Source organism: Acartia tonsa, chromosome 15 (genome assembly GCF_053477335.1).
Source record: "Acartia tonsa isolate MP-2025a chromosome 15, ASM5347733v1, whole genome shotgun sequence".
Taxonomy (NCBI): Eukaryota; Metazoa; Arthropoda; class Copepoda; order Calanoida; family Acartiidae; genus Acartia; species Acartia tonsa.
In genome coordinates, this window is record NC_137274.1 from 10,082,482 (window position 1) to 10,107,070 (window position 24,589).

Consider the following 24,589-nt stretch of genomic DNA (forward strand, 5'->3'; position numbering starts at 1 on the left):
ATAATAATATAAACATTCAGGATGGACTCCTTTGCATGAAGCTGCTTATAAAGGCCACCAGAGTATAGTTGATATACTCCTACAACATGGGGCAGATGTTCATGTCAAGGATGATGATGGTAAGTTTATCATATTTATCCATACTTAATTTATTATTGGTAACATTACTCAATATACAATAAGTTTATTATACCAGATATTAATTCAGATGAACATAAAAAAGTACAGTAAAAACAACAGGACAAAGTAAAATAAGAAAGACAGTGAAAAAAGGAAATGGTTCAGAGTCAATAAAGTTAATATGGCTGTCAAACATTGATAAAATACAAAAAATTTAACTCCTATCTTTCATAATTACATAAGAAATACCACATTGATGAAGTAACTGTGCTAGAAATGTAGAAAAAGATTCTGAAAAATGTGCATAGTTTGTCAACACTAATATTAATATTAATCTAAATATTCAGGATGGACTCCTTTGCATCTTGCTGCTTGGAGAGGCCACCAGGGTATAGTTGATATACTCCTACAACATGGGGCAGATGTAAATTTCAAGGATAGATGGGGTAAGTTTATTATATTTATCCATACTTACTTTATTATTGGTAATATTACTCAATACACATTTAATTTCGATTTAATTCAATTGAAGATAAAAAAATACAGTAAAAACAACAGGACAAAGTAAAATAAGAAAGGGGTTAAAAAAAGAAAAGGTTTAAAGTCAATAAATTTAATATGGCTGTCAAAAATTGATAAAATACAAAAAAATTTTAACTCCTATCTTTCAAATTTACAGAAGAAATACCACATTGATGAAGTAGCTCTGCTTCAAATGTAGAAAAAGATTCTAAAAAATGTGTATAGTTTGTCAAGACTAATATTAATATTAATCTAAAAATTTAGGTGAGACTCCTTTGTATAAGGCTGCTGTGAGAGGCCACCAGGTTATAGTTGATATACTCCTACAACATGAGGCAGATGTGAATGTCAAGAATGATAATGGTAAGTTAATTATATTTATCCATACTTACTTTCTTCTTGGTAATATTATTCAATATACATTTAAGTTTATTATACCAGGTATTAATTCAGTTAAAAATAAAATAAAAATACAGTAAAAACAGCTGGACAAAGTAAAATAAGAAAGGGGGTAAAAAAAAGGGGAATGGTTCAGAGTCAACAAAGTTAATATGGCTGTCAAACATAGATAAAATACAAAAGAAAAATTTAACTCCTATCTTTCATAATTACAGAAGAAATACCACATTGATGAAGTAGCTGCACTACAAATGTAGAAAAAATCTAAAAAGGTGTGAAATTTGTTAAAACTAATATTAATATTAATCTAAATATTCAGGAAGGACTCCTTTGCATCATGCTGCTAGATATTGCCACCAGAAAATAGTTGATATACTCCTACAACATGAGGCAGATGTGAATGTCAAGGATTATATAGGTAAGTTTATTATATTTATCCATGCTTACTTTATTATTGGTAACATTACGCAATACATATTTAAGATTGTTATACTAGATATTAAAATAGTTGAACATAAAAAAATACAGTAAAAACAAACAGACAAAGTAAAATAAAAAAGGGGGTAAAGAAAGAATAAGGTTTAAAGTCAATAAAGTTAATATGGCTGTCAAACATTGATAAAAATGAACTCCTCTTTTTATAATTACAGAGTAAATACCACATTGATGAAGTAGCTGTGCTACAAATGTAGAAAAAGAGTCTGAAAATGTGTAAAGTTTGTCAACACTAATATTAATATTAACCTAAATATTCAGGTGAGACTCCTTTGCATTATGCTGCTTGGAAAGGCCACCAGAGTATAGTTGATATACTCCTACAACATAGGGCAGATGTGAATGTCAAGGAAAATGGAGGTAAGTTAATTATATGTATACATACTAGCATTATTATTGATAATATTACTCAATGTACATTTAACCCTTACAGATTGGGGGGGGGGGGGGGGGTCATATTGACCCCCCCCCCCTCTTTTTTTTCAATGTCATTTTTTTTGTAGGTAAGATAGAGAGTTGTGACTTCATGACTTTTTAAGTTTAGTAATTATACGTCGGCAAGAGTTGATTTTATTAGGATATCTGGTCTGTGTCGGTCGTGGTGTCCGGTCAAAGTCGGTTGGGTAGCACCAAAATTTTTAAAAAATTCAAAATAAATCTTAATTTCTACATTATGACTTTGTATATAAGGTAGAAACCTAAAATTATTTTGGTGAATGAGAAAAGTGGTGTTATGACCGTTTGACCGCACGCTGACCGACTTTATGACCGATTTTTGTCCGGCTTTTACTACAGACATATATCATGAATATCAGCTAGATACCTATAAATTATTTTGGTAAATCCTTGAGCAATAATTAACAGATAAAAATATTAATTGGCGCCGCCAACTGCCGTTTTACCGCCGTAACTGCCAAAAATGGCGGTTTCCTTTATTTGCCGTTTTTTGGCGATGATCAGAAAAAGTAATTTTTTTGTTATGAAAAATAAAAGTTCGTCCTAGCTGCAAAATTGGTCGCTCTAAAGCTGTTTTAAAATTTAGCGGCTGGCCGCTAAAAAGCGGCTAAGGAGCAGCCTGATTGCTATGACTAGAAAAAGTAATTTTCTCTAAAAATTCTAAAAATACACATGAACCACCAGAAAAAAATTTTACGTCTTTATCTGTAACAGAAGCCGAGATAGAGGGGGGGTCAATATGCAAAATACACATGAACCACCAGAAAAAAATTGTACGTCTTTATCTGTAACAGAAGCCGAGATAGAGGGGGGGTCAATATGACCCCCCCCCCCAATCTATTAACCCTTAACGGCTGGGGGGGGGGGGCGTTGAACGCCCCCCCATCCGGTTTTTTCTATCTCATTTTCTGTGTGTGAAAGATAAAGAGCCCAAACTGCTTGACTTTTTAAGTATGGGTATGGCACATAACTGAGAGTTGGAATTTTTTGAATATCTCTATCCTGGCGGGCACAGGATGCCAGCAAACCTGGCAGGGTCATCCAGGTAAAGAGCAAAAATATTTTTTGGACTAAAACAAAGCATTTTATCATACCAAAATACTAAAAAATCCTCTAGTAGTACATCCTTATATGAAATACAGGTGTTCAAGTCACTTTCAGGTTCCAGGTATGATCCTGCAGGTCCTGATCCTCCAGGTCTCCAGAAATCTTTAAAAGGCTCCTGTGGCCGCAATTTTTGACTTAGAGACTTCAAATTTTAAACTTAAGCTTTTCTTACATGTCTACATAACGTATTAAAATTTCATGAAGATCCGCCGCCGTTTTCCCGCCAACCACCGACTGCGGCAGCTGGCAGCTGCCAAGTACAGCTGCGGCCGCTGAAATTTATATTTTGATATTTCTAATATAAAATTTACATAAAGATAAACATTTTCTGGAAAAAAATTTTCTTCTAGCTTTAAAAATAAGAAAATTACAGCCGTTTGAAATTTTTATATAAAAAAAGACCTAAAAACAAAGGTTGTTAAATAAAAGGGTGAAGGAAGCGAAAATTGACTTAGACTTATAAAAGGTCGGAAATTCATTATCAAACAGGGGACTTGCACAAAAAAAATTTAGCCCTCTAGCTCTAATAGGAACTGAGATAATTAGGGGGGGCGTTGAACGCCCCCCCCCCCCCCCCCCGACCGATTAAGGTGTGGCAAGGGGCCCGACTGTAAAGGGTTAAGGTGGGAATAGGGGCCCGATCTGTAAGGGTTAAGTTTATTATACCAGATATTATTTCAGTTGAAAATTCAGGGTAAACAAGGAAAAGGTTTAGAGTCAATAAAGTTAATATGGTTGTCAAACATTGATAAAATACAAGAAAGTTAAACTCCTATCTTTTGTAATTGTAATAGAAACATGATATAAATGAAGTAGCTGGACTACTCAGAGAATCTAAAAAATGTGTAAGATTAACATTAATATTAACCTAAATATTCAGGAGATACTCCTTTGCATTATGCTGCTAGCTATGGCCACCAGAGTATAGTTGATATACTCCTACAACATAGGGCAGATGTTCATGTCAAGAATAATAGAGGTAAGTTTATTATATTTATCCATAAATACTTTATTATTGGTAATTTTACTCAATATGAATTTAATTTATTATACCAGATATTAATTCAGTTGAAAATAAAATAAAAAAATACAGTAAAAACAGCAGTACAAAGTAAAATAAGAAAGGGGGTAAAAAAGGGAATGTTTTAAAATCAACAAAGTTAATATGGCTGTCAAACTCCTATTTTTCATAATTACATAAGAAATACCACATTGATGAAGTAGCTGTGCTACAAATGTAGAAAAAGATTCTGAAAAATATGTATTGTTTGTCAACACTAATATCAATATCAATCTAAATATTCAGGAAGGACTCCTTTGCATCATGCTGCTAGGAGAGGCCACCAGAGTATAGTTGATATACTCCTACAAAAAGGGGCAGATGTTCATGTTAAGGATGATGATGGTAAGTTAATTATATTTATCCATACTTACTTTATTATTAGTGATATTACCTCATCTACATAAAAGTTTTTTATGCTAATTAGAACAATTGAACTTTAAAAAAACACAGTAACTACAGCAGGACAAAGAAAATAAGCTGTTCATTAACTTCATCAAAAGGGGAGTTGCAAAAATGAAATTGCAAGAAGTCAAAAAGTTGATATGGCTGTCAAAAATTGCTAAATTACAACAAAATTTTACTCCTAGGATTTCATAATTACATAAGAAATACCACATTGATGAAGTAGCTGTGCTACAAATGTAGAAAAAGATTCTGAAAAATGTGCAAAGTTTGTCAGCACTAATATTAATATTTACCTAAATGTTCAGGTGTTACTCCTTTGCATGATGCTGCTAGGAGAGGCCACCAGGGTATTGTTGATATACTCCTACAACATAGGGCAGATGTGAATGTCAAGGATAAATGGGGTAAGTTACTTACATTTATCCATTATTTATGATATTACTCAATATACATTTAAGATTATTATATTAGATATTAATTCAATTGAAATAAAAAAATACAGTAAAAACACCAGGACAAGGTAAAATAAGAAAGGGGGTAAAAAAGCGAATGTTTTAGAGTCAACAAAGTTAATATGACTGTCAAATATTGATGGATACAAAAAATTTAACTCTTATCTTTCATAATTGCAGAAGAAAACCACATTGATGAAGTAGCTGTGCTAAAAATGTAGAAAAAAGTTCTGAAAGATGTGTATAGTTTGTCAGCACTAATATTAATATTAATCTAAATGTTCAGGTGTTACTCCTTTACATGATGCTGCTAGGAAAGGCCACCAGGGTGAAGTTTATGAGCTCCTACCACATGGGGCAGATGTGAATGTCAAGACTGATACAGGTAAGTTAATTATATGTATTCATACTTACTTTATTATTGATAATATTACTCAATATACATTTAAGTTTATTATACCAGATATTATTTCAGTTGAACATAAAAAAGTACAGTAAAAACAACAGGACAAAGTAAAATAAGAAAGGGGGTAAAAAAGGAAAAGGTTTATATAGAGTCAATAAAGTTAATATGGCTGTCAAACATAGAAAAAATACAAAAAAAATTAACTCCTATTTTTCATAATTACATAAGAAATACCACATTGATAAAATAGTTGTGCTACAAATGTAAGAAAAGATTCTGAAAAATGTGTAAAGTTTGTCATGGCTAATATTAATATTTACCTAAATGTTCAGGTGTTACTCCTTTGCATGATGCTGCTAGGGAAGGCTACCAGGGTATTGTTGATATACTCCTACAACATAGGGCAGATGTGAATGTCAAGGATAAATGGGGTAAGTTACTTATATTTATCCATTATTTATGATATTACTCAATATACATTTAAGATTATTATATTAGATATTAATTCAATTGAAATAAAAAAATACAGTAAAAACACCAGGACAAGGTAAAATAAAAAAGGAGTAAAAAAGCGAATGTTTTAGAGTCAAAAAAGTTAATATGACTGTCAAATATTGATAGATACAAAAAATTTAACTCTTATCTTTCATAATTGCATAAATTTCTTTTCTACGGTGGGTTTTAATGATTCATATAGCAGCCAAACTGTTTTAGGCAATACCCATTTGTCTGTCTGTCTGTCCTTTTGTTTGTCTATCCTACCACTTGTCTGTCTATCTGTCTAACTGCCTCTCTTTTGGATTTCAATGAATCATCTAGCATAGCCTATTTGTAATTTGTTAATGCCTCAAAGACTGTCTGTTACTATTTACCTGTCCCTCTGTCTGTCTGATCATTCACAGGTTCTCTATTGGATTTTATCTAATAAATTGTCTATTTTAGTAAAACTTTGATAATTCTTCTTGCCTGTCTGTCTGTCTATCTGCTGAGTTTCTACCCTAGGTCTAACAGACTTATTCACTTAATTTATAAAAAATTAGATTCAACTAATAATATGGTTGTATCTTGTACCAAGAGATACACAAAAAACCTTGTTATAAAAAAACAAATAAAAAATAATTCAATTTCTTCTATGAAGAAAAGTGTAATACATGTTCCTTTAATCTCTTTGTACATCAAAAATATGTTTCAAATTTATAATATCAGGTTATATTCCATTAATTTATTAACAACTAAATTTTTTGACACCCCACTTATGACTTTAAACAGCCCCCTTTAACTAAAATCAAGGGTGATTTTATTAAGATTTTACCAAAACTACTTTACATAAGAAATTTATTACATTTTAAATTTTTTTTTATAAAAAGAGGATTGGGATATATCTCCCACCCAACATTAACTTTAAAAACTATTGTAAAATATATTAAAAGTTATATAAACATATATCTATCAAGATCATTAAAGGAATTAACTCAAGTTTAAGGGGGGGGGGGGGCTAATGCAACCATCTCATAATCAATGCACAAATTGCACTTAGAATTCGAATTTCGTTACAAAACTTGGCATGAGTAATCCTTGGTACATCTATTTTCCCAAAATGAAACAAAAAGTTGGAAAAGTGACGGCTAACAGCTGGCGGCTCAGTCATTTAGCTGTTTTTGGGCTATATTCAGGGCGAAACTATCATTAATTGCATAAGAATCAACTTTTTGAAACATATTTTTGCTTTAAATATCCATTTTTAAAATTTCTTGTACCAGCTGCTAGAACTGGCTGAAAATGGCTGGGAGCGGCTAAGAGTATGAAGAGTATATAAGCTTGTGACATGTCTAGGGGTAGGTTTTTATTGGTACTGAGCTCAAAAATACTACTATAAATAGTGGGGGTCCATCCATTTGGCAGCTGGGGCTGTTACACAGACTGTTAAAAACCTACCTAGAGACACGTCACAAGCCCTATCTCATTCTACTCTTGGCCGCTCCCAGCTGAGCTGCGGCCATTAGCAAGCTGCCAAATGAATTTTTTGTGGTATTTTTGAGCTCAGCACCCATAAATACCTACCCTTAGATACATCAAAAGCCCTATCTACTTATCATACTCTTGGCCACTCCCAGCTGTTTTCAGCCAGTTCTAGCTAGGAAGTGGGTGGTACTGAAAATTAAAATATGGTTATTGGTATAATTTAACATACATTAAAGCAAAAGTAGAACACCGTAAAAGTGTCTGAATATGACGTCAGAAAAAATTAACAATTAACCAATGAGAAGCCAGTATTCACAATGGTAAAATATACAGCGGCCTCTCATTGGTTAATTGTTAATTTTTTCTGACGTCATATTCAGACACTTTTACGGTGTTCGCAAAAGTATGTTTTTGAAAAAACCTACCCTAGACATGTCACATATTCCAAAGTCAAAATTGCATACATATATAATACAATATTTGAGGCCATAATTTACTATAAATATTATCTGTGTAAAAACTTTGAGGGAAACCCCAAATAAAATTAATGGTCTTCTTATTAATAAAGGGGGGTTTGGTGCTGGAAGGTGAGCAAAATTGATATATATTGAGCTAAAATTTTGAAACTGCCTGGTCCAGTAGTTACTGCATCTAAAAGAAAAACAAAATTAAATTTTTTTTTTAAGTTAGGTAAGAAAAACTGCAAAAATGGAATTTGACTTTGCAGATTTCTTGCTACACCTTCATATGTTATAATTGAGACTGCTCCATTTTTTTGGTAAATTTCAGGTTTATATTGACATACTAGAATTAAAATTTTGTAAAAATCTTTAAAATTGAGATCACACAAAAGAACTAAAAAAACATTCTTTTTGCAGATTTCAGAAACTTTGAAGTGCTTGTGAGGTCACAATTATTGCATCACAGAAAAAAAATATTTAGCAGTGGTCATTTTTTTGCTTAAATCAACCACATTTTTACTGGGGGCAAAAATTTTTTCAAAATTTTTCCATGGCGGGACGATTTAATCTACAATATATACTTTTGGCTGTTGACAGCTGTTCTCAGCCATTTTTGGCAGTTTTCAGCTGTTATGACAGCGAAATTAAAAAAGTGTTTTTAGTAATATGTCCATGACATAAAGTTATAATGTTAAATAAGAAAAGTTTAATTCCATGGAAATATTCAATTTTTATATCCTTATAAGCCATTACCCAGCTGCCACTATTTTTGGTAGTATTTTTCAGCTCAACACTCATTAAAACCTATCCCTAATGGATGATTCCTACATAATTATTGCTGGATTTGCCCTGAAAATAGCCCAAAAATGGCTAAACAGCTGAGCAAACAGCCCTTAGCCATTACTTTTCCAACTTTTTGTTCCATTTTGGGAAGAAAGATCTACCAAGGATTACTCATGCCAAGTTTTGTAATGAAATTCGAATTCTAGGTGCCATTTGTGCATTGAATACGTGATGGTTGCCTTAACCCCCCCCCCCCACCCTTAAGCTTAACCCCTTACAGTCGGGCCCCTTGCCGCACCTTAATCAGTTGGGGGGGGGGGGGGAGGCCGTTCAACGCCCACCCCTATTATCTCAGTTCCTATTAGAGCTAGAGGGCTAAAAAATTTTGTGCAAGTCCCCTGTGTAATGATTAATTTCCGACCTTTAGTAAGTCAAGGTCAATTTTCGCTTTCTTCACCCTTTTATTTAACAACCTTTGTTTTTAGGTCCTTTTTTACTTAAAAATTTTAAACAGCTGTAATTTTTTTATTTTTAAAGCTAGAATAATTTTTTTTTTGCAGAAAATGTTTATCTTTATGTAAATTTTATATTAGAAATATCAAAATAGAAATTTCAGCGGCCGCAGCTGTACTTGGCAGCTGCCAGCCGCCGCAGTCGGCGGTTGGCGGGAAAACGGCGGCGGATCTTTATGAAATTTTAATACGTTATGTAGACATGTAAGCAAAGCTTAAGTTTGAAATTTGAAGTCTCTAAGTCAAAAATTGCGGCCACAGGAGCCTTTTAAAGATTTCTGGAGACCTGGAGGATCATACCTGGAACCTAAAATTGACTTGAACACCTGTATTTAATATAAGGATGTACTACTAGAGGATATTTTAGTATTTTGGTAAGATAAAATGCTTTGTTTAAGTCAAAAAATATTTTTGCTCTTTACCTGGATGACCCTGCCAGGCTTGCTGGCATCCTGTGCCTGCCAGGATGGAGATATTCAGAAAATTTTAACTCTCAGTTATGTCTCATACCCACACTTAAAAAGTCAAGCAGTTCGGGCTCTTTATCTTTCACACACAGAAAATGAGATAGAAAAAACCGGATGGGGGGGCGTTCAATGCCCCCCCCCCCCCCCGACCGTTAAGGGTTAATTTTTTATTAAATTTTAAAAAACAGACCTACTAAGGATTACACATGCCAATTTTCATAACAAAATTTGGATTAATTGATTATGAGATGGTTGCATTAACTCCCCCCCCCCCCTACATATGTATGAGAGTTTCCTCATGTCTCAATTTACTAATTAAAAGTTGTACAGTACAGTTGTACAGAATATTGCAAGATTTTTTTAGTAAAGTCTGGTAATTAATTTACCTAAAAATAGATAGCATAGAATTATCTGAATCAGTGACTTGCTTAAATACACCCTGCTTAAACACCCCCAATCCCACTTTGTTTTAAGAGGTGTAAAATTATTTCCTTTACACCCCCTTGGAATTTATAGAGGGGTGTATCTGAGGATGTAGGCTCTTGTCAAGAGGGTGGACATGGGTGGACACCTAGGGAGGTGTATCCATCCCCCTTAATTTTACAAGGGTGGTGTAAACAACCCCTATACCAACCTTTTGCACGCCTTTGATCTTAACTATACTTTCAGAGTACATAAAGTTGTAAATTCAGTAACTATTCTACAAAAATTATCTTCCTAAATTGATATATGATTTCCGGGGTAATCTCCAGTGGACTAAACATTACAATTTTATGGAAAAAAAGATATCTTTGGAACATGCATGTCTTGAAATTATCCCCCCTGTGTACTCAATACGCATTATTAATTCTAAGTGCGTCAATTTTGAGTTTAAAGATACCCTTAGTTTAAGCATTAATTTCTCCAAAAAATGATGAAAAAAGATAAATTTTTTTGGATAAAATGATAAAAGTATATGTAAAATGAAATAACCAGCAAAAAAAATTACAAAATTATGTTAAATAGAACGAAAATTAGAGCGTTTTGTATGCCTTATAAAATGCGTATTTCTCATGAAAATTGTAACGATTTAGTGTGTTGAGTAAAATGTTTACAAACTTCCCGCTTTTATAAGTAAATAGAGTCCTTGTGGGAATTGAGATAATAGGGGGGGGGGAGGGCGTTGAACGCCCCCCCCCCTCTGACTGATTAAGGTGCGGCAAGGGGCCCGACTGTAAGGGGTTAATCATATTTATCCATACTTACTTTATGATTGCTGATATTACTCTGCATAAATTTAAGTTCATCATACCCGATATAAAAAGAGTTGAACATAAAAAGATACATGGTAATAACAGCAAGACAAAGTATAATAATTCTTGTTAAAAATCATTTCCTAAGACAAATTGCCACAAAAATTCGTAGCACTTATATAATGATGTCTTAAAATGTAATTTCCTTATAAGCTTCCTGATTTTCAATAAATCATATGACAGAACAAAATCCTTTTTTAAAATTATGAAATATTATTTGTTTGTCTTATTTGTCTTTTTTTATTGGGGTAAAATATGTAGCTTTTAGAGTGTTTTGCTTCATAAATCTTGTATTCTGGTATTGAGTAAAATTAGGCCTTTTGATTTCATCTAAATTAATTCATTAAAAATTAATTCTTTGTAATATATTAATGAATTAACATTAACATGTTTGTGTTCCATCACTTATTTTAAAAACATAAAAAATGGCTGTAAAGGGTTAAATGACAACAAATGTTTATGCAATACAACAAATTTATTTTTGTCAAATATACAAATGTGATATAAAATAAGATTATTCAAACTTATTTTTTAAAATAATTTTAAAAAGTATGTATCTTTTATGTGTATGGTTTTCATTCTTTTTATTTTTATATAAATAACAATTATCTATATACATTGGAAATAAGTCACTTTTTGAAAACACTCTTTTTTTGAATTGTAAAGAATTGAAATAAAACAAGACTTCTTATTGGTTAGACTTCAGAATTATTTGTTTTATTGTAAATGTTAGATTTTTCAATGAAGTTAATTGTTTTGGAAAAAAAAAAATTATTTCCAATATCAATATAAAGTGAATTATATAAAATGTTCTGTGAGCCACAATAATAACCGAAGTAAAAAAAGATCTTTTGCTCCGGTCAAAATGACTACAGCAACACTAAAAATTAATTTTTAAATCCCCCAAAAAAAGTTTATTGGGGACTTAATTCAAATTTGGGCTCTGCAGTCTGATTCTATAGGTGTCCTATATATTTTTGACCCCCCATTCAAAAATAGGTTAAAAACAGTTTAACCCCTATATTAATTTGCTACTAAAGTTATAATTTTAAGAGTAAAATTGGCTGGAGTTCTGGAACACCATTTAATCATTATCTGGTCCTTTCCTCCTATCCCTGAAATATGGATTAAGCATATATAATCATGTTTTTAAAATATTTTTTTTAGATATTTGTATTATTTGAAAGTATTAATTTTTTAAGTGGGGGTAACTTACAGGTCCTGGTGAGGTTTTTAACTATTTTTAGGGAGGGTACCAAAATCCTGGCAGCCTGCCAAGATAAATTTACCCTAGAAAAAAGATTTTCTGAAATGTTTGTTAAAGTTGATTTATCTATTTCATGGAAGCTACAAAACCAATTTTGATTAAAAAAAAAATTGGTAATAATTTGGAAATTTTTTTTCTTTGAATAGACATTATTTAGACACACCAAGTGCCTTGTTTGCCATTAAAACTAAAACATGTAATTTTTGTCATGGTTCATAACTGTTTTAATCTGGTGTAACTTTTTAGTATTTGATGAAGAACATTCAAGCCTTTTCATAATGGGGGGGTGGTAAAAAATCTTAATAGTGGAAGTAGAAATGTGCATGAAGCAAAGAATTTTTTGGGGGATTATTTATTTGGGGTGGGGAGGTATTTACCCCGTTAAAATTGTTTGGGGGGGGGGGGGGAATAAATACCCCTTACTAAATACACTATTTGCAAGGTAATGTTTAGGGTATGAAATTACTCCTTCTCAAATGATTTAATCTTTTTTTTCCAGGTTTGTAGGACACAAAGTATAAGTTTCATAAAATGTATTTAGATATCCTCCATAAAAGTAAAAAATTAGAAGGCTTTTAAAAGTTTTCATAAAGATTTGCAAGGAAAATTGTAGAATACTGAAAAAGAGTAATTAGTGAAAGATAAATAATTCATATGTTCAGGAATGACAGCTATACAGATATCAGAAAAATATGGTGAAAGTAGAGATATTCTGACCTTGATGTTATATCATGGGGCTCAAATTTCTGACATTGATGAAGGTAAGTGAATTCTTACAGTAAATTTATTTTGATAATTTCACAAAAAAAAGATGATTCTAGGGAAATGATTGTGAAGATCTCTAGCAAACAATTACAATTTCTAGTTTCATTACCTGAAAACCTTGTTTTTATCTAAAATACAAAATTTTTCAAATATATTTGAAATATTTGTAATTTATGGGATCCTCTGTTTCCAAATAGTAAAAGATAGTTTTGAAATAATTTGTTTAAAGTTTTTATGAAGAATCACAAAAATTCATTACTTAGTTTTAATAAATATCATGAAAAGTTATAAAATCATTTTTTAAAGCTTAATCCATTTTTAAAGTTATTAATCAAATTTCTTAAACAGATCAAAATATGATAATATTGTTCAAGAGTATTGTAATTGTACAAACTTTCCATTTCTCTGGGGAATATTAGGCCTTGACAAGATTTTTCCATTACTGGGATGTCTCCTTCACATGCTCCCAAGCTAGGTTGGCGTCCTCCAGCTTCTTCTCTTTGTTTTAGTTTTGGTATCCTACTACCATTCATTCTCAGCACATGTCCTAGCCAGATCAAACACTTTTAATGTCTGGACAGTATGTTTTCATATTCTTCTAAGAATCTTATGAAAAACAATTAACTTTTTCACATCAGCAACATTAATCTTCCAGCATTCAGCACCATATAAAAGGACAGATTTGACATTCTATCTTACATCCTTAACCTTGTCCATTTTTATAGAGGGTGAGGCAGAAAAAACTGAGTTTCCGATTTTCTGATACAACCAATTGGACTATGGAAAAAACAATTATAGGTTCTTGTTCTCTATAAAAATATACATTAAACTTAGAAAAGGTGTTTTTGAATATTTCTGAAAACAACGGTGCTTTTTAGAGCATAAAGATTTCAAAAAGTTTGTGTGATGACTTTTTCGTCTATTATTTTGTATTTTTAAAGTAGATTTTTTTCTAATAAAATATTTCTGCCATTCTAATCAGATGACCAAACATATTCTTTATTCATTAAAGTTTTTATTCAACAGATTCTAAATATTTAACATCTTAAAAATACAATTTCTTTAAATAAAATTTGCACAGTATAAATCAGATTATTAGATGATGACCTGATTTAATCTTCAAAATCCCCGCCCCTTTTTCCTTTTGACAAATTATGATTATATTTTATAATCCGTCATGGTGTTATCCTCTTAGAATTTTTTTTTTCAATTTTGTACCCCCCTCCCCCTTCCCCGACTACCCACGAACAACTATTTTAGGTTAGGTTAGGTTTTAGGCTAGGGAGCTGAGCACTGCGGCTAGGCAGGCAAGGGTGCCGAGCGCTGCGGCTAGGCAGGCAAGGGGGCCAAGCGCTGCGGCTAGGCAGGCAAGGGGGCTGAGCGCTGCGGCTAGGCAGGCTAGGGAGCCGAGCACTGCGGCCAGAGTTCATAGTTCGCTGTCAGGAGGGGGGGGGGTACTCAAATTTTCAATATTGAAAAAAATTCTAAGAGGATAATACCTCCGTCATAATAACAAAATAGGGTAATATTTAAAAAAAAACATTCTCATAAAATAAATTCTTTAATTACCTTTTTTGTCTTTTTTGATTTTTTTGTCAATTAAAAAGGTTTTATTTTCTTTATACTACATAAGCTACTTTATTAAAGAAAATTCTTTTACTGAAAACGCATCACAATCAAGAAATCAAAAATGCTTTTGTGAGGATCTAAAAAGCATTTCACCTTTAAAACTCATTTAGGTACTTTTCTTAGACCTTTTTCTAAATTAATATTGAAATTCTACGATTTTTTTATACAAAATAGATGAGTTATTTAAATTTTTTTGATCAACATTTTTCACACAAGGCATTTTTTTGACACCATACACCTATCATAGAGGCCACATTTTTAGAGATAATGAAAACACCTTTTACAAGTTTATTGTGCTTTTGTACAGAGAACAAGGACATATAATTATTTTTTTCTGTAATCCTTCTGGTTGTTTCTGAAAATCGGAAAACTCAGTTTTATTTGACTCACACTGTATTTGTTAGATTTCCAAATTGCTCTGAGCATAGCACAGGAAGCATTTGCTTTGTCTGTTCCCGTTTTGATATCTGCACTTGCTCCTTTGTTTTTTTTGTGTATAAAACTTTCTAAATATGCAAATTTCTGTAAAGAAGGTGTCTTAACTTTTTTATCTTTATTTAAATAGTCGGTGTTTGTAGTAAGTAGAAGATATAAAATTTTTGTAGACCTCTTATTTTTGAAGTAATTTTTAAAAAATAAAATAAGTCAGTTTTAAGGTACTAAAATGCAACAAAAAAAAAGAAGAAAATTGCCATTATGAACAAAAAAAGTAAGATCTTACTAATTTAATTTGACACCTTACTTTTTAAATTCTGTTGAGTAGTTATTGAAAAAAACTCTGTTTTTTTAAACCTTAGTGAATAAAAACTTTGAACTTGAATATATCCTCATACAGGCATAAAAATATGTCTTTATATATACAACCTTTAGAATAAGAAAATATTATGAATCCATTGTAAGCAAAATTGAAAAAATTTGCAAGATATGATAAAAAAATTATATGAAAATTGTTTAAAAAGTATAAATCATGAATGGTCCTTACAATCAGCTGGTTAAAATAAGGTGGAAGGGTTATTTGACTTAAAAGACCATTAAAAAAGAGAAAAATAACAAAAGTAAAACTAAGTCAGATCATATTGTTTTGTAAGATTATTCAATTATATTTAATCTACATAAAATTGCAATTGTAGATAGTAAAAAAAGAGATATCTTTTCAGAGAAAACTTTTATTAATTACCATATCATTATTCTCTTTTATGCAATAAAAATGTGAAAAATATTTAAAAACTGATATTTCAAACTAAAATACCCTAATAAGACATTAAAGTTTGTAGCTGTCTAAATACAGAATCTACCTGTAATTTATTAGGAGTAATGATCTTTATAAATCTTATTACAACTATAACCATGAACTACAAAAAAGAGTAACAAAATGTTAAGAAATAATCATGTTTAATAAATTAAATGAATATTGTGATTTTTTAGAGTAGATAACAAACAGTAGAATCATAAATATACAAAATATAAATTCCACAATACTGTATAGTTCAGTATTACTCTATGATAGTTGCTCTTCAGTAAATAAGGTTTTTAAAAAATCTTACACACTGCTAGTTCTTTCTCACTGCATTAAAGTTTTGACATTTGAGAGCTATTTTTAAGAGGGCAGAAAATACTAAATCAAGGAGCATAAATTATTTAGACTGCATCTATGTTTGGAAAAGTACAGTGATATTTAATTGTGTGTTAAATGCACAAAATTACATGACTTTTCTCTTAGTTCTGATTCAAACTAAAAAATTTAAATTCATTTCAACTTTTAAAACTTCAATAATTATAATACTGGTAGAAATTGTTTAAAATTAGTGTATTTTAGAAAAATATTTTGTTTTTAATCCTGATATAAAAGTAGCTATTTGCTGGACCCATATAGTTCTCCTTTACAGTGTAGCTTCTTGTAGGTACATGGGAGGGTTACAACTATAATGGGAGAGAGAACCTTCACCCTCATAAGAGAAATCACCCCCAATCCTTCCTTAAAGCGCCCTTAGGGGCTTTTTACTAGGATTGTAGAATGTAGATGCTAGTTTTAAAGTGCACATGAATTTGCAAATAAGTTTATTTCAATTTTTAGGTATAAGACAATTAAAGAGAAATCTGTGCATATATTGCCTTAAAAGATGACAAATATTTAATTAAATCAAAAAGATTTTTAAAACTTTTTGTTGGTAAACTGAATAGTAAATGCATTAATAAGAACAAATGCACTGACTTGTGAAGAACTGAAGTCAAAATTAATAAAGAATTTGTAGCTTATTAAAATGGCATAACAATGCATATCAATATAAACTATTTAAAGAAAAAAAACAAATTCTGCATTTATGTAAAAAAATATAACAAATTCAAAAAAATTTCTTGTAAATCTCCCTTACAGATTGGGGGGGGGGGCATATTGAACCCCCCCCCTCTAGTTTTTTCAATGTCATTTTTTTTGTAGGTAAGATAGAAAGTTGTGACTTCATGACTTTTAAAGTTTAGTAATTATACGTTGGCAAGAGTTGAATTTCAAAACAGCTCTAGACCAACCAAATTTTTATGTAGTCTTTTATTGTGATCAGAAACAGATAAAAATATTAATTGGCGCCACCAACTGCCTTTTTACCGCCGTAACCGCCGTTTTTCGGCGATGGTCAGAAAAAGTTATTTTTTTTATAAAAAAAAAAGTTCGTCCTAAAATTTGGTGATCCTAGCTTTAAAATTGGCCGCTCTACGGCTGTTTTAATATTTATCGGCTGACTGCTAAAAAGCGGCTAAAGAGGGTCTGACTGCTATGACTAGAAAAAGTAATTTTCTCTAAAAATACACATGAACTACCAGAAAAAAATTGTATGTCTCTAACTGTAACAGGAGCTGAGATAGAGGGGGGATCAATATGACCCCTCCACCCCAATTAAGGTGGAAATTGGGGCCCTAGCTGTAAGGGTTAAAAGAATTAATTTTGATCTTAAAACTAAAAGCCTAACTCTATATAGGAGTGAGTGTGTTAAGTTTGGTGTAATGTGTGGGCCTGTGGGGGGGAGTGGGGTGTTGTTGGGGCGGTTGTGAGTGTGTGTGATGAAAGAATGTTTGAGATGAAAGAAGAGACATTTCTAACTAAAATCACTCAATTTATGGTTGAAAAAAAATATAGTTTGTATTGTTGCATAATATTACTTTTAAATTTTGCTTTTAAAACATGTTTCTTTAGTCATCATACTTATATTTATATTTATTTTCAAACCAAGTTTGAAAACAAATTTTACAAATTATTACAATTATTACAATTACATTATTGTAGTGTATCAATTTTGTTGCTTATTTTCCCTAAGTCTTTTTAGTGCAAAGGTTTTAGCATCAAAATCCTGTGAAATTGAACTTTAAATTAAATGAAATTAATGGAATTTAAAGGCATAATTCTTTGAAAATAATAACTTAAAACATAGGAAAAGGTGATTAAAAATGCATTTTGAAAAATTGTTTCATGATCTCTTTAATATTATTTTTCTTAGGAAATTATACAAAGAACCTTACAGAAGAAGATATAATGAAGATACTAAGAAGAAATCCTGCAGAGAAAACACAAATTATTTCATTTATTGTTCAACACATCCAAGCATGTGCCAAGTATAACCAACAATTTTTACAAGAATTGATTGGGATACTTCAACAGAAAAGAGATGAAATTGGGCTCACATTTCAAGATGTATTCCAAATATTTCATACACATGAAGACCTTGATGGAATGAGAATATCCTGTTTAAATGTAGCTATTCTTAATAAGAATAAAAAATTAGCATTAGATATGCTTGAGTGTGAAAAAATTCTTCATGGCCAAGACACTGAATCAGTCCTTCAGTGTCTCAGAGAAAATACTCAAGATGATCCCTTAAAGCTGGAACTAGTTGACAAAATAAGAGGAGAATCCACTGGTAAATGTAATAACACAATTGAAGCAGTCAAAGAAAAATTGTCATGTTGCTCAATCAAAGATGGACAGAATGACACCTCTGAGAAAAGCTGTTTTGAGATTATGAAGATTGTGTTTTCAGTTATCTTTCAGACACTGCTTGTCTCAATCTTGCCCTATTTGTGGGACCTCTTTTCAGATTTCCAGTTGTATATGGCCTTTAAAGACTACAATTCTTCAAATTCAAAGGAAGATATGGAATTATGGTGTAACAACTCTGTTGGTTCTATGGATTTAACTAAGGAATATGATATTGCTTCTGGGATGACTCTCTCCATTTTGATTCTGAATGGAATAATGTATGCTATTGGAGTGGTTTTAGTTCCCACCACTCATGTTGACAACCTTATTGCAAAGGTTGCCTCTGAGTATAGATTATATTATCATGGAATATATTTTGGTAGAAAAACAACCAGGTTAATTACTGCTTTCCTCTACATCCTGAAATATCTGGCAAAACTTCTATGGCCTATATTTCTACTGATGTCCTATCAACTTGAAAATGAATTAACAACCACCCCAACTAGGACAATCCAGACCAAATTCAAGACAGAAATCTTATGGAATATGGTAAAAGTGTCAGAGATGTCATTTGAGAACACATTTCAACTGACCATCCAACTTTGGGTTCTCAAACCGATATTTGGTTGCATCTCTCAGAAATCATGGACAGATCTGTTCTCTGCTGGCCTCAATGGAGTGTGGAGTATTATCAGTTTTGGAAGCTATGAATCAGAATCATATGTTGAAACTTCTCTTGGAAAGATATTATTCATTGTGTTTATGCTAAGTTTAGGTCATGCCATGAAGAAACTTGCTAAGACAATACTTGGATTTTTGAATAAATTGAAGCCACTTGTTCTACTATTCCCCAGTGCGATGTTGCAGGTTGTTGCTAGAATATTAGTCATAAAGAATTTGATGCTTATGACTGTTCCTGGCTGGTACAAATACCTGTTCCTGTTATTTCACTTTCTATGTTTAATCACAGTCAATATTGTATTTGAGTCGCGAAAAAAAGAGATGAAAGAGACAACAATGAACAGACGGAATATTGGGATTCTAGAATGGCTACAGAACCAAGTAAAATCACAAAAGAGGAAGATTCAGATTATCATCAGCTGCTTATGTTCAAGTTTCCTTCCAGTGGACATTCATTACAACTCATCCACACTACACCTTCCAAAATACAAATTTTTATCAACCTGTTTTTTCTATATGTTGATATTCTTGGAAAACTTGACTTTGACAGTATTACCTTTTATTGCGCCTACCTTGTTTCCACCCCAAGATGAATTTAACTACAGCTCCTTCACCTCAGCAGCCATCTTTGTTAATCTATCCTGGATTGTTGTTGTCATGATAGAGGTAAGATATGTATACAAAAACTTGCATTGATTCATTATCATTCATAAATTTTTCCCTTAGATTTTTGAAAACCTTTCTGAGAAGTTAGTAATGAATTATCTACTAGATTAAAAAGTAATAAAAAGGATCAAAGAGTTAAAAAGGTTTAAACCAACAAAGTATAAATAATATAAACATTTCATAAAATTAGTTCATAATTTCACATGTTTTTAAATCATTACCAATAGTTAATATGATAAATTCTGTGACAATAAGTAATTGAAAATGTTTAGGTTTTGTACTATTCAAAATTGCATGTCTGGCATGAAATTAATGGGCCTGTAAAAACTGAAGACAAGTGTGAGTTCTCATTCCTGTCAAGACTAGTTTGTTATGACAAAATTCAGAAAATTACAGTATCAGGATGTAGAAGGCCTAAATTTGAAGATTACTCAGGTTAGATCAGATTGGAAAGTGTTATAATATTTTTTTATGATAATGGGAGGGGGATGGGAGAGGTTAGTTAATCTACTTAGTGCTTTGCAGAAAATCATTTTAAATTTTATATACTTTTGTCTAACAGATTACTTCTTTCTAAAATCCTACATTAAAAAACTAGCGGCTTTGCCCCTTTGAGGCCTCTAGGGGCACTTGAAGGGGGAAGTTGAATTAAAAACACATTTGTTTTAAATTTAGATTTTTATAAAAAAAATTAAAAATTTTTTTTTGGGGGGGGAACGGAGGGGGGGGGTTACAGGGGATATTTATCTTGTGAAGGTTGAGGTACTCTCTCACAAAATAGTTTTAAACCTTCCTGGGACCTATGAGAAGCTACTCTGTTAAGGAGAACTTGATCAGTTCAGTGGTTAGCAAGATCCTTTGGTACAAACATAGATAGATAGACATCATTCTACTTTGTATTATAAATACTTTTAAATACTGATAATATATTCTAAATAGGAATAACTCTGGAAAATACTTTGTTTGGAAGACCCCTTGAAGAAGTAGAGAAGGAGTTTGACAATTTCAAGTTTATTCATTCCAAAGTTGATGAAACCCAACCCATGGATGACTTGAAGTCAGGACCAGAACAAACTGAAAACATGGATGAAAATGAGAAATTGTTGAAAAAAGTAAATAAACCCTTTTCTTGAAAATAAAATTATTAGGAAACGTCTTTAAAAAGTCATATTTTTTTTGCTTTGTACCTGAATGACCCAGCCAGGATGGTGATATTAAAATTCTCATTAAAATGTGTATAATAATCCAATTCAAAAAATTATTACTCTAGAGCTCTCTATCTTTAACAAACATAAAATGAAACAGAAAAAAAACAGTTTGGTAATGTTTTTTACTCTCCCCTCCCACTCTCCAACAAAACCTATCGTAATACAAATATTAATTCTATTTCTTACTTTAGAGTGAAGAAGATGAAATTATTCCAAGTTCCAGAGAAATGATTTCAAGTCATGAAAGGATCTCTGCTGATCTTGACAATGAAAAAGAGGTAAGATTTATCTTTCTGTTGACTTAAGGCTTTTGAATGATATATTTACTTACCAGTTATTCAGAGAAAAAAATTCTTTACACAAATAAAATTGTACAATAAAAAAACTGTAACATTCCTCAAGCTTTAGATTTTAATTTTTTTGTAACAAATGTTAGAAATTGTTTATTTAGGTCAATATAAGGTTAATGAAAAAGAAACCTGTTTAAAATTAAGGAAAATAAGAGTAAACTTTTATTCAGGGAGAAAACTTGATTGCTGTAGTTGACGAAATCCCAATGCAAATTATCACAACTGAGGTAAATATAGTTTCAAGAATATCAGAGCTACTTTTCCTTCAAGTAAGGTCAGTGGTTACATATCCCTGTTTACAACATGCAATTTCTGGATAATAACTCCCAATCATAATTTTGGAATTCTGTTTCTACAATTTTAATAAGATTCATGAACAAATTACAAACAAAAAATATATTTATGACAACACAAATATCTCAACTTTAAAATGTTAAATAAGATTTCTAAAATGTTGTTTTGTTTAGGCTATTGTTGAACCAACTCATGAGAGCAGTGTGTGTTAAAATGGAAGATAAATACTTCATTAAAAGTAAGTCTCTTTTTTTCAGCTGCACTTTGTACATAATTTTATAACAAATGAACTTTATAATATTCTAAACTCAATATTAGTAGGTACATGTACATCTATTATTGAATGTGGAAAATTAATGTTTTCTGAACAAAATTATCTCAGAATGATTCTAGATTTTTTTATTTAATTGGTGTTTCTCTTCAACTCAAAAGACTAGAAATAAAAAGATAATAGTAAAGATTGTTAGCATTATTTCTTGCAAATAATATTCTGTGAGTTTCTCCACCTCTGATATCTATTTTAGACAACTTAAAAGTCTAAACCAAATCTTTTTTTCATGATACTATTTTTTTCTTGGTCTGACCAATTTGATGATTATTTTACTTTCAGGTATTTGATTGATTTTGAAAGTTGGATGGATATGTAAAAAGAGATATTTCAGCATATAGAGTAAATTCAAACTCAAAATTATTAAATTCTTCTATTAACGTTTGACAATATCATGTCCAACTAAATTTTTAAACTTTTTTTACTGAATGAAAAGTATATTACTGTTGCTCTAAGTAATATCTCACATATTTCCAGTGAAGCAACCTTCAACCCCACCCAAAGCACAAAACCCTTTTAATATTCTATACTTTTCTTGAAAGTCATATCTGACATACAATAGCCATTTTGATCATAGTTTTCATGAATAAAGTGAGGGGGGATTAAGATGCTTTACTTGCAAATTAAGAGTTTTTGTCCAGATTTAGTTATTCAAAAAATATTGATAATCATTCAAAATCTAGGTATAAATGAATTACTTAGTACTTTTTTTATTTAATTGATGACTCAATTAAATATTAACTTGTTTGTCTCTAATGCATATGTAATTGAATTAATATTGAAAAATAATTTTCAAATGACATGAAAAAATAATGACAATTTATTTATTTAAAGAGAAACTTTAGAAGAATTTAAAAATAACTTTTCTTAAATTTCAAATGTAGATAAGCATTCCTTAAGTAGCAATATTTAGTAAAATTTAAATAAATATATTTTAGCAAGAGACAAACATTTCAATATTTCATGATTTTTATTGTGCTAATTATCTTTATATCCTTTTGTTTAATTGCTTATATTGCACTATTTTATATTTTATTGTTTAAACTTTTAAGCCTGTAAACATTTTATTAATTTCTTAAACACATTTTTCAAAAATTTACAAGAGTAATCTTAGAATAGTAAAAATCTATTAATGATAAAATGAAAAACATTCTAACATTCAATTTGAAATTCTTTACATTAAGATAGAATATCAAATAAAATAAAATGCAGGTTACACCCACTAGTTTTAGCTTTCATAATTTTTAAAAACATTTTTCAGGCTCAAGGTATAATAATCTTTGTAGTAAATTTAGAATATTATGAACGGGATAAATCCTTTTCAGAAAGTTGGTTTGTTTATATGTTCTGTAAGATCTCAATAATTGATAGACTTATTGTAGAACAATTTCTACAGGGAAGGTTTTAGACTATTAAGCTATTGAAGTGTTGGGCTGTTATTAATCTGTTTATTCTTATGACAAAAATCTATTTCAGCTGAGGGAAGGGGGGAGTTAATGCCCCAATATCTTAAAGGGGGAGGCCACTTGCAAAATTATATTAGTTATTAATTTATGTGTATTTTTATTCAGTAACAATTTGAGTTTTTTTCTAGCTTCATTCAAGCTTATTAATTTTTTTAAATTTATTTTTGTTTCATAAAAAAAACATCTTGAGGTTTAGTGTTCATTACAAATGCAATTGAACGATTTTTTTAACCAGTAAATTAAGCAATAGTACATGGGATATAATTTTTGTAACCTGCAAGGTGTGTTCAATAAAGCTCAGCATCATCTAAATGTCCCAAGTTTTTTTTCAAATATCTCTTTGTTTTGGATTTGGAAAAAAAATCAGAAAAACAGCTTTTTTGTTAAGTTTGTCCATGTAATTGAATTTAAAATTTTATCTGCTTTCATTTTGACTTTAAGTGTTATGACAGCATACAGCATTGCTTTAAAGTATAATATTTTTGTAAAGTAAAAAATAGATAAAACTACCTATTTCTTATTAAAGTTTATAAAAGTTTTGGTATAGTCCCTTTTGTGGCAATGCCTCTTAAGGGGGGTTTCATTGTATTTTCACATTAGTTTTTGTACATTATTTTAGGTTAGGTTAAGTTGGGTTAGGTGATTGACCTGCAGGGTTAGATCCTCAACAGAGGCTAGAAATAGGGGAAAAGCTACTGTGAAAATATGACGAAATGCTCCTTAAGAGGCATTGCCAGGAAAGGGACTATACCCAAAGAAATTTATGGTTTGCAGAAATAGTCCATAGAAACATAGATAAAAACATGAATTTCATCCCACTCTTTTGTTCTATAGCTATTAGGGCTTACAATATGAATAGACTTGTATATTATATTATTTATCTTTTTTTTGTGCCTAGCAACTTTTGATTATTGTCATTCTAGTTATTTGCTTATTACTATGTTTTATATTGTATGATTATTGTGTATGATGATATGCTACAATGCTATACAAAGATAACAAAGAAGGCTTTTATTTAAATCTATGAATTTAAAAAGTTATTTTATGACTTAATTACTACAAATAA

At 30.8% G+C, this 24,589-nt stretch overlaps 1 protein-coding gene and 1 long non-coding RNA gene across 2 annotated transcripts; both read left to right on the forward strand.

Moving 5' to 3' along the window:
* Positions 1–466: 466 nt before the first annotated feature.
* Positions 467–1,892, forward strand: LOC145307103 (uncharacterized). The gene is made up of 4 exons (XR_013875300.1): positions 467–566; positions 907–1,005; positions 1,361–1,459; positions 1,798–1,892. It is a non-coding gene; the product is annotated as an uncharacterized LOC145307103 (long non-coding RNA).
* Positions 1,893–5,100: 3,208 nt separating this feature from the next.
* LOC145307701 (uncharacterized) lies at positions 5,101–22,862 on the forward strand. Its single transcript, XM_080150212.1, has 10 exons — positions 5,101–5,404; positions 5,758–5,856; positions 12,832–12,930; positions 18,052–19,877; positions 20,150–20,312; positions 20,817–20,989; positions 21,277–21,363; positions 21,606–21,662; positions 21,903–21,967; positions 22,340–22,862. The coding sequence occupies exons 3-9, from the start codon at positions 12,834–12,836 to the stop codon at positions 21,939–21,941; spliced, it is 2,442 nt and encodes an 813-aa protein (XP_080006338.1). The 5' UTR covers positions 5,101–5,404; positions 5,758–5,856; positions 12,832–12,833; the 3' UTR covers positions 21,942–21,967; positions 22,340–22,862.
* Positions 22,863–24,589: the final 1,727 nt, after the last annotated feature.